Source organism: Etheostoma spectabile, chromosome 15, assembly GCF_008692095.1.
Source record: "Etheostoma spectabile isolate EspeVRDwgs_2016 chromosome 15, UIUC_Espe_1.0, whole genome shotgun sequence".
Taxonomy (NCBI): Eukaryota; Metazoa; Chordata; class Actinopteri; order Perciformes; family Percidae; genus Etheostoma; species Etheostoma spectabile.
Genome location: NC_045747.1, coordinates 29,967,985 through 29,979,583, shown reverse-complemented (window position 1 = coordinate 29,979,583; position 11,599 = coordinate 29,967,985). Strand labels below are relative to the sequence as shown.

Genomic DNA, 11,599 nt, shown 5'->3' with positions numbered 1-11,599 from the left:
CTACAGATAGGCAGAGGTGAAAAGATGGGTCTTGAGGTTGGATTTGAGGGTGCAGAGGAGACCGGCTATGATATGAGGGACCAGAGCAATCACGGAATTGAAACACGAAGGATACAGCTAACTGAATGCTAGGCGTTTTTATGTTTTCTCATGGTGGGATAGGTTTTATCGTTGGCCACCAAGTTGATGTTGATGCATTGCATCAAACGCTGCAGTTTTCCATAGTACAGCAGCAATGTCCTGAGTGGGAAGCAGGGAACAAGCACGTATTTGCCCCATAGGGAAAACCGTTCAATCTGGTGGAAAATAGTAAAAACATTTCAATCCAGAGCTAACTATTGAAAATTTGATGTAATAGAAGGCGTGATTTTATGCTGTATCGGCCGAGGATTAAAAAGAGGGGTTTTAATGGGATTCAATGGACAATTTTGAGGCGGAGTGTATTTTGGCAACACAATTTAATCATAGACTTATTACAGTAGCTGAGGATCAACTTCCAAATTTTAAGGGGGAGGAAATCTCACACCCTTGCCAATATTTCTGTTGAATGCATTAATACAGCCAAATAATTATTAATTAATAATTAATTAATAATAATTAATACAAGTGAAAAAGCCAAAAAATATTGCTCTTACTACAATCTCAGGCACACAGCATCCATATGTGGAGAAATCCCAACAGGTCTGCCTAGTTAAACTAGGATTAGACAAGCACTGTTTGGGGGTGGGGTTTAGCGAACAGGCATTAAATCTGTCACATTATCATATTATATAGCAGTACAATTACGTCTGTTGTGTACATGTAAACATGGTCATTGTGTGAGCTCTCATGAAGAAATACTGTGTATGGAAAAGGCATTAGTAATCTCTTGGGTTCTTGTGTGTAGAACGCAGCAGAAGCTGCTCCCAAACGGGACTACAGCTCCATGCCCCTGCTAGCCGCCCCTCCACAGGTGGGCCAGAAGATTGCTTTCAAGGTAAGCTAGTCTAGTTTTATTAGCTACAGTGTTATCTGCTCTGTTATTGAAACTGCATGCCTACTTCCTGTTTAGCTTGCTGCCACTGTTCAGTTTGGAACAAAAACAGGAAAATCCAACTCATTGACAAAAATGTTAAACAAATAGAAGCTGTACCAGATTTCTTAAATGTTCTGGTGGTGGATACACAAATCGTCAATAAATCATGTGTGTGTTTTCACAGTTACTGGAGCTAACGGAGAACTATACGCCAGAGGTATCAGAGTATAAGGTGAGTGGAATCCTTTATGATCTTGGAGGGAGCGCCGTCCTGGAGTCGACACACTACTGACCAACCATGCTGCTTTACATTTTAGGAGGGAAGGATTGTAAGCTTTGACCTCACCACCAAACAGATTGAGCTGCAACTGCTGAATGCCTATCAAGGTAGGGGTCATGTCGCCACTGACACTTAGAATGTTAATCATATTTCAAAGTTAGTATGTCAAGACTCAAAAGATCGGCTGGGGTTAGAGTCCGTCCCGCTGCCCTTTTTCTGTGTGTAAGTCCCCCTTTCCCTGTCCCCCTTTCCCTGTCAATTCGTCAACACCTCTAATACAAATTGAATAAAAGCCCTAATAATAATCTTTAAAATCTGTAAATAAGATGGAAAAAAGAAATCGGTTTTCCTCTCAAAGCTTGACTGGAAGATGTATTTAACCCTCATGTTGTCCTCTGGTGAAATTGACCTTTGCAATGTCTTATTTAATTTTATAGCATTAGAAAAAGTGTTTTTGAAATCGTACTGAGTAAAAGTTGACATATTCCAGTCTGTGATTATCCCTCAACATACTTTCCATTAATTTCAGTCTAAATAATTCCTAATTTCTGCATTTTTAACTCAAACATTAGGTATAATTTCCTTATTTATTGACCTTAAAATTAATAAGTTAGTGTTAGGTAGTGTTGAAAACTTCAAAAAAAGTGACAAACCTTGAAAAAAAGGAACCAAAACATGAGAAAAAGTTAAAAACATTAGCGTTAACAAAATTGTTGATTTTTAATTTTGGCGGGATGACAACACAAGGGTTAAAGGCCCCGTGTCATGCTCATTTTCATGTTCATACTTGTTTCCATGGTTTGTTCCGAAAATAACATTTATACAGCTCCTCAACCTGCTTTACAGTAAAAAAAGACAAGAAATCTCATTTTTTACAATATGGGACCATTCAGAGCCAGAAAGATCAGAATATAGCTAAATAAGTGGATGTTAGAATTATTCATAATAATAATAATAATAATAATAATTATAATAATAATGTATCCTTTTATTAGTCCCACAAGTTTACACTCAAGTTATTACACACATTACACACAGGCCTGAATTACACACACATGATCAGTACCTATACTGTACATGCACTAAATGGAGAGATGTCAAAGATAATCGATTAGTTGTCAGCTTTTAAATTAATCGCCAACTATTTAGATAATCGATAATTGTGAATATCTTCTAGTTTCTCCTCTCCTCTGTGATAGTAAACTGAATATCTTTGAGTTGTGGACAAAACAAGACAAATGAGGACGTCATTCTGGGCTTTTGGAATACACTGATCATCATTTTTCACCATTTTCCGACATTTTAAACCAAACAACTAATCGATTAATCGAAAAAATATTCAACGGATTAATTGACTATGAAAATAATCGTTAGTTGCAGCCCTAGTTAAAATCACTGCTGTTGATAAATAACTGTAGGCGTATGGAGTTTTAGAGGAATTCCCCATTGAAAGTCAGGGAATTTTAAATGTAATTGACTTGGCAAACAGTGAATTTCCCAACGTGTTCCACGCTTTAGTGATTACTCCTAACAGGCTTCTTCTCCCTCAGCTCCTGTAGAGCCTGGCAAGTTTGACCTGGTCTACCAGAACGCAGATGGCTCGGAGAGCGTGGAGTACGCCGTGTCCAGAGGCTCTCGGGTAAGCCTGAGCCAGTCATTCCTAATCTCTTGAACGACACGTCTTAAAGGAATAATTCAACCTTCTGCTTTCTTTCCAAACAATATCCATATCAGTCTTGTGTGTGCAGACCTGCTGTTAGGATGTGGTTAGGATAGATGGATAGTTTTTTTTTGTCACTCATATCCATATAGGTTGATATCGATCTTCTCTTCTTGCTCTCGGAAAGGAAGCAGATAAGCTGATTTCTAAAAAAAGGGCTGCACGATATTTTTTTTTGTCTAAATCGTGATGCGCAATAATCACATCTTTGCTGCTTTATATAAAATTTAACTTTCACCGTTTGCCTTATACATGATTATCACCGGCCGACCCTTCCCGTTTAAGACGGGGCAGTGTGGGCAACGTGTGTATGTGACGTAACGTTAGAAAGAAGGGGTTTGTTACGGGAAGTGAGGCTCACTGTGTGTAGAAGAGTACCGTAAGCTGCCGCTGACAGTGATACACATGCTTTTCCATGGGTAGTAAAGCTACAGTAGTCAGTTTTTAATGCTCGCTGCAAAGACAAACTAAATCACCTAATTAGTGCATCGTAATCATGTCATTTGCCGGTGTCGTGCCAATGTACTTATCCCCGCCAGGATCTGTATCCCCTGGCCGCGGGAGCGCGCATGCACACAGAGCGGATATTCTGCTGCCTTTCGAATTGTTTAACTGCTGCACTTTTAATTTACCTCTTAAATGGAACAAATAGCGACGTGGAAGACTCGGCAGGGTTTTCCATAGTAACATGGGTCTCAGTTAACTACATAAATACGTGTTTTTGTCTGTTACATTAAGGCCACGTGTGAATTGTTTATAGCATCGTTTACTATTATGGACTGATAGGCGTATCCTCCCTGTCCTCTAACGTGATTTCTGTTTTAATTTAATTTAGTTTAATATGGCTTTTCAATTAAACACTTTTTCACCTGTCTACCAAATGAGTTACATAGGAGGTACGCAAAATATCAGACCGTTTTTCACCTATTATTTTGTGTGTCTGTCCTGTCATCATGGGTGTTATTTTTTGTGTTAACCAGGTCACAAGGAACAACCTGACATAATTTGGAGAGGTCTGCTGTAGTCTATCAAAAGTTACATAGGGGGTACCCAAAATATCAGGCTGTTTTTCACCTGATAATTTGTGTACCCCACCCCCTAACATGCAGAGGGTCTGTCCTGTCATCATATGTGTTATTTTGTGTGTTTAATAGGTCACAATAAACAACCTGACAACATTTGGAGAGGTCTGCTTTTGTCTAGCAAAAGTTACATGGGGGTACCCAAAATATCAGGCTGTTTTTCACCTGATATTTTGTGTATCCCACCCCCTAACATGCAAAGGGTCTGTCCTGTCATCATGGGTGTTATTTTGTGTGTTTAATAGGTCACAATAAACAACCTGACAAAATGTGGAGAGGTCTGCTTTTGTCTATCAAAAGTTACATGGGGGTACCCAAAATATCAGGCTGTTTTTTACCTGATATTTTGGGTACCCCGCCCCCTAACATGCAAAGGGTCTGTCCTGTCATCATATGTGTTATTTTGTGTGTTTAATAGGTCACAATAAGCAACCTGACAACATTTGGAGAGGTCTGCTTTTGTCTATCAAAAGTTACATGAGGATACCCAAAATATCAGGCCGTTTTTTGCCTGATATTTTGTGTATCCCACCCCCTAACATGCAGAGGGTCTGTCCTGTCTATGATATGTGTTATTTTGTGTGTTTAATAGGTCACAAGGAACAACCTGACAAAATTTGGAGAGGTCTGCTGTTGTCTAGCAAAAGTTACATAGGGGGTACCCAAAATATCAGGCCGTTTTTCACCTGATATTTTGTGTATCCCACCCCCTAACATGCAGAGGGTCTGTCCTGTCATCATGTGTGTTATTTTGTGTGTTTAATAAGTCACAATATGCAACCTGACAGGCAGGAAGCTCAATTAAAATCACTTATTCTTATAAATATTATTATTATTATTGTTATGCACTTTAATTGCATTTTTAAGGGCCTTAACAGCCGTTCTTTTATACTTGTTTTAGGGGATGTTCATTATTATTTTTGTAAAGCCTTGTCTGTTTTCTAACACTTTATAAAATCATACTTTTTAAGTACTTGTTGTTGTGAATAAAAAACAAACAAAAAACACACTAACACGCCTGATGACAGGACAGACCCATTATTATTATAACAATACATTGTTTCAGGTTGTTATTGTGACCTATTAAACACACATGATGACAGGACAGACCCTCTGCATGTTAGGGGTGGGATACACAAAATTCAGGTGAAAAAAACGGCCTGATATTTTGGGTACCCCCATGTAACTTTTGCTAGCAACAGCAGACCTCCCAAATTTTGTCATTGCTTATTGTGACTTATAACACCACAAATAACACCCATGATGACAGGACAGACCCTTTGCATGTTAGGGGGTGGGGTACACAAAATATCAGGCGAAAAACGGCCTGATATTTTGGGTACCCCCTATGTAACTTTTGATAGACAAAAGCAGACCTCTCCAAATTTTGTCAGGTTGTTTATTCTGACCTATTAAACACACAAATTAACACCCATGATGACAGGACAGACCCTTTGCATGTTAGGGGGTGGGGTACACAAAATATCAGGCGAAAAACGGCCTGATATTTTGGGTACCCCCATGTAACTTTTGCTAGACAAAAGCAGACCTCTCCAAATGTTGTCAGGTTGTTTATTGGACCTATTAACACACAAATAACACTGATGACAGGACAGACCCTCTGCATGTTAGGGGGTGGGGTACACAAATATCAGGTGAAAAACAGCCTGATATTTTGGGTACCCCATGTAACTTTGGATAGACTACAGCAGACCTCTCCAATTATTCAGGTTGTTCCTTGTGACCTGGTTAACACAAAAATAACACCCATGATGACAGGACAGACACACAAATAATAGTGAAAAACGGTCTGATATTTTGCGTACCTCATTAACTCATATGGTAGACAGGTGAAAAAAATGTTTATTGAAAAGCCATATTAAACTAAATTAAATTAAAACAGAAATCACGTTAGAGGACAGGGAGGATACGCCTATCAGTCCATAATAGTAACGATGCATAAACAATTCACACGTGGCCTTAATGTCAGACAAAAAAACACGTATTTATGTAGTTACTGAGACCCATGTTACTATGGAAAACCCTGCCGAGTCTTCCACGTCGCTATTTGTTCCATTTAAGAGGTAAATTAAGTGCAGCAGTTAAACAATTCGAAGGCAGCAGAATATCCGCTCTGTGTGCATGCGCGCTCCCGCGGCCAGGGGATACAGATCCTGGCGGGGATAAGTACATTGGCACGACACCGGCCATTTTTCACCGCAGAAAGCCGCTACCACCTAGGCTAAAGCTAATAAAGTTAGCCTAAAGGAACAGAGCTTCTGTCCCAGCTAACATTATGGTTTAAAGCCGCGACGCTGGAAACGTAAAACTGATCTACAACAGCAGTTGGTTTCTGATATAACGTAATTGACACTGATTGACTGTAAGTGTTGTTGGATACACAGTTTGTTGCTTGTGCGTGACATGCAGGCTTTGCATGCACAGCCAACCACCAATCACAATCGGTGTTGATCAATTTATCAAACCACCAAAGCAGTCAACCATAACCTGACATATAGAGGAAGCAACATGCATGCAGTATGAATATCATTCACTTTAGCCTGGATTGATAGTATTATATGAATACAATGATGTCATGTCAATCAGTGTACTTTTACCTAATTTCCCTCTCCAAAATCCCTTCAGAAGAGTAGTCCCAGTGCTTACTAGCTTTGGTGTTTTGTAAAGCATTAAAGTTCAACAATGAAATTTCCTTTTTCTTTTCTATGTAAATGCAATGTTCTCCTGCAAAATCACCCAGTAGTCGAGAATGGTTTATTATTTCCAAATAGAGCTGATTATGTCATCCTGTAAAAATTAGTCTTTTTTTTTCATATGGCAGGAAAAAAAAGAAATGTCCTATTATCAGTGGATTTTTAACTAATAATATTACTTAATTTAACATGATCGTAGATCATATGTAGCTAAAATAGTAATAATCGTAGCTGGAAAATCGCAATCATATTCCCCCCCCCCCAAATATTTTCATGTCTGTCACTAGAAATCCTCACAGGGAATGTAAAAGAGACTTTTATTCAGCCCATAATTCAATATTATCTTTTGATTTTCACTGGAGTCCATATGATCATATTGGATTATAAATGTCTCTTTTCAGAATGAAGGATTTCAATCATCATGTGTAATTCAAAACAAAACTTATTAACTTTTTTATATATATATAATATATATATAAAAAAATCAAATATCAGTTTGGTGATTGTTAAAAAATCCCTGGAATGAAATGTTATAAAGTTCAATGGATGATTCCAGGGACTACATGGTAACTGACTTTCCAGGTTAATAATTGTATTTAGAGGTTAAACCAGAATAGGTTTTTGTGGTGTTCATTTTCAAAAAACACCATATGTACTGCACATTGCTGCAGCTCCTCTTTTCACCCTGTGGGTTGAGCTTTCAGATTTAGCTACAGAGTGAGGCATCTCACTTCTGTTCCATCTCTGTTTGGGGTCTCACATGCTCAGCACCTAGGTAAGGACTACTAGCCAGTCAGAAGCAGAGTATGAGGGTCCTGACAGTACCTAGGTAAGGACTACTAGCCAGTCAGAAGCAGAGTATGAGGGCCCTGACAGTACCTAGGTAAGGACTACTAGCCAGTCAGAAGCAGAGTATGAGGGTCCTGACAGTACCTAGGTAAGGACTACTAGCCAGTCAGAATCAGAGTATTAGGCCCTGACAGTACCTATGTACCTTTGTAAACCTATAACACGATCCTGTGTTTCCCATACATTGATATATTTGTGGCAGCCTGCCACAAAATCAATGTCCACCGCCACATAGGGCTGGGCAATATATCAATGTTGTATTGATATAGCGATATGAGATTGGATATCGTGTTAGATTTTGGATATATGGTAATATGGCGAGTGTTGTCTTTACCTGGTTTTACAGGCTGCATTACAGTAAAGTGATGTAAAGTTATGAACTTACAGACTGATTTAGTTGTTCTATTATTTACCTTTACCCACTAATGCATTAAATCATTTCTGGAGAATATTTATCAAAAATCTCATTGTGTGAAGAACATTAAAATCCATTTTGTTAAAACACCAAAAGTCAACCATACAATATTGTCACACAGAGCTCTCCGTCCGCATAATCACCAACTGCTATCGGTCTGCTCGGCGGGCCGCACTGCTATCAGTATTAAACTGAGACAGTTTCATAACCTGTAAAAAATGAAAACGTCTTGTGTGTCGCATTGATGAAAGTCAAAGTTTTGAGTGCTTTAGCGACATTGACCCGACTCCCTGAATATGCAGCGACCTCGTCTCGCTCCGCCTCTCCGCTGAGTCCCGTTCACGTAACAGCAACCGTTACACTGTATTTTACACTATTCGTCAATATTTTAAAATAGAAAACATAACACTTCATAATGTATTTTATTCACAAGGCTATTGTATCACTGTGTAATGCCCTGTTCATACTAAATCAAATGAACTGGACTTGGTTGTCAGATGCGAAAACCCCCTTCTCTTACTGCATTATACCATTCAATTTTAAATTGTTACCTGCAGAATTTTGTATAAAGATATGTAACCCAATCCTTGTGTTGTCTTCCCGTCAAAATTGAAAATCAACACTTTTGTTGATGTTTTTTTTAATCAATGTTTTTAACTTTTTCTTACATTTTTGTCCCTTTTATCAACACTTTTTTTCACTTATTAACTTTGGTTTCAGTTATTTTTGGACTTTAAGGTCAATAAACCTCATTTAGGAAATTATACCTGTTTGAGTTAGAAAACAGAAATTAGGAATTATTTTAAATTAAGTTAAAGGAATGGATGTTGATGGATAATGACCGACTGGAATATGTCAACTTTTACTCAATACTATTTCAAAATTCAATTCAATTTGTTTTTTAAATGCTAAAAAATTGAATAAGATGCCCCAAAATTAATGAAAGTAGAGATTTGTACTTGCCAAAGAGCGTTGTGTGGAATCAATCATGTTATTTTGGGTAATTAAAAAGAACATTGATATAGGAAAACCGGTCAATTTGACCCGAGGACAACATGAGGGTTAAGGAAAGTGAAAAAGCCAAAAACGCGTGATATGAATACTTTAAAATAAACGGGTAACCAACCGCCAGCTTATTCCCTGGACTGTGACAAAAACGGCTTCATTTGCAGAAAGTAGCAGTTGTTTCCTGTACTTTCCTGTTGTAATCAAAGTTAAAATAAACGTCTTCTCTTCCCCCAACAGGTGACAGAACGGTGGGACTCCCTGCTGGAACCTAGGCTGATCATTTAAATGGGACTAAAATGGGACTCTCCACACCTTTTCCTCTAATTACCTTTATTTCAGAATCCATCTTGTACGTTAAACTGGAGAAGTCACTTCTATACTTTACATATGAAAGCTAAGCAAAGTGATTGAGGTTGATTGTATATTCTTCCCACGTCATCACTTTGCACAGAAGAGCCACTGCTGGTGTATGTACAATTGTTTTAATTAGTTTTAGACATGCAATGCTGTTTTTATATACAGTATGCAGGTGGATTGAGGCCTGGGACATAATGGTTTTAGGTTTTGTACAGTGATGTGACTGTGGATATCAGTCTTGTATAAACTGTTTTTCTAATAAAAACACCTAGGGAACAAGTCTGTTGTTTTATTTTAATGTGGAAACATTTTCCTTGATGCTAAAACTTGGAAGTGAGAAAAGAAAAGAGATAGACAGGGTTTCCGCGGGGTCTTAAAACGTCTTAAATTCGTATTGTGTTCTAGGTCCTAATTATAAATATAAGACATAATTTTGTTGTATTACGACTACAAATGAGACCAGCATGCAATTTATATCGTAGCCAATCAGCCTTTGTGTGATTGGTTAGTCTTTTTAGGATTGTACCACAGACATAAAATGGATTTTAATCTTCAGCTATGGGGAAATACAAGTTTAACAATACTTTACATGGAAAAACTGAATTCAGGGCTTAGTTGATGTTGTGATAAAGGTCTTAAATTTAATTATAATGGTCTTAAAAAAACTTGGTGAAACCGACAAACGCTGTAAGAGATAGTTGGTCAAGTCATAAGATAGATAATTCAGAAGTTATGAGATAGTAAATTAAAATGTATATGTCCTACATCAAAATATTAAAGTACCTGTGTCCAACATTTGCTATTTAATGCTAGTAGGAGATGTTAGTGTCATTAAAAATAAACTGGGACTGTCTGAGAATTCAACATGAAAGTGAAAATTATTTTTTCATATTTTAGTTTTTTTAATATCTTTCTGGTGCTGTTTCACCTCTGTAAAACACCTCCATCTCCTTTTTGCATTGCGTTGTGGGAGGAAACACTTTTTAGTATACACACTATTTTAGGTAAACCTGTCACTTTTCCACTACAACACAATATATATTCAAATTAGCTTAGTTATTAGAAAGTATTAACTAATTATTTTCTCTTAAAGCCAAACTTTGTGTTTCTTGTTGAATGTCACTTGTAGCCAACTGACACAAATGGTATCTTTAAATGGATTTTTATTATTAGTTAATCGATAAAGTTAAAGTAGTTTAACAGTAGCCTAGTAGAGAAGATTTTTTAAATCGGCAAACTGATTTAATAATGTCAAATACACAGAAATATCACTTTAAACGTTGTTAATCACCAGCATTATCCACTAATCATACCAGACCAAGTAAAGCAAATGTGCTTTACTGTGTATAAATGCAACTTTTCACCTACAAGAAGAATTTCTTCTCACAGAAATTATATAGCGTCCCTTTAATTCATAATCTTGATCTAGAACCTCATGACCTACCATAAGTGGCCTACTTTATTATAATTGTTATTTAATATTTTTAACATCACATCAGATGGTTTTCAGTGCAGCTGGAGGCGGAAAGCGCTTTCACAAACACGTTAGGTCATTAAAACAGCTGCTGTGTATCATCCCATGTTATTCCGGCGGGTGGTAACACACCTGGATTATTATTAGCAGCCGGGTTGTGACGCAACGCCTCGTGTCCTAGTCGTAAATCATCGCCCTTTTCCGTAACTTCTCGCGCCTCTTGAACGAGCAGCAGCAGTCGCTCCGGCGCCGCTGAGGACTGGGACGACGATGGCGACCGTCAAAACGAGTCTTTAACAGGAAAAATCCGAAACCAGCTCTACAATGGAAGGACATGTTTTCCCCGACCGAGAGCAGCTGTTGCAGTTTCTGAGGAGGCTCAAGGAGGTTTTCGACGTGTGTGACGAGGATGCTGACGGCTTTATCCGGGTGGAGCACTTGGAGGACCTCGGTCTTCAGTTCGGTCAAGGAGACGAGGTGAGAGGCAGGGGAGGACCGAGAACGTTAGCTAGCGTTAGCTGCTTATTTAGCCAACATTTTGACAACGGTCGTTAGCTAGTAACAAGTGGTGACTGTGCCAGCTTTTAGTGATTAATTCCCGATATATTAGCTAGCTAGTAGCATATTTCTGCTTTGTGTTCTGATATATATATATATATATATATATATATATATATATATATAT

The 11,599-nt window shown here is 38.0% G+C and overlaps 2 protein-coding genes across 2 annotated transcripts in view; both read left to right on the top strand.

Moving 5' to 3' along the window:
• The window catches only part of coil (coilin p80), a 15,128-nt gene extending 5,409 nt beyond the window's left edge, over positions 1-9,719 (top strand). The window contains exons 3-7 of the mRNA XM_032538641.1: positions 887-976; positions 1,200-1,247; positions 1,333-1,402; positions 2,846-2,934; positions 9,321-9,719. Coding sequence (XP_032394532.1) covers positions 887-976; positions 1,200-1,247; positions 1,333-1,402; positions 2,846-2,934; positions 9,321-9,368 — 345 coding nt within the window. The 3' untranslated portion in view covers positions 9,369-9,719. The remainder of the gene's footprint in view (positions 1-886; positions 977-1,199; positions 1,248-1,332; positions 1,403-2,845; positions 2,935-9,320) is intronic.
• A 1,394-nt stretch (positions 9,720-11,113) lies between these two features.
• The window catches only part of rab11fip4a (RAB11 family interacting protein 4 (class II) a), a 32,126-nt gene continuing 31,640 nt past the window's right edge, over positions 11,114-11,599 (top strand). Inside the window, exon 1 of the mRNA XM_032538639.1 lies at positions 11,114-11,391. Within this exon, the coding sequence (XP_032394530.1) occupies positions 11,239-11,391 (153 nt within the window). The 5' untranslated portion in view covers positions 11,114-11,238. The remainder of the gene's footprint in view (positions 11,392-11,599) is intronic.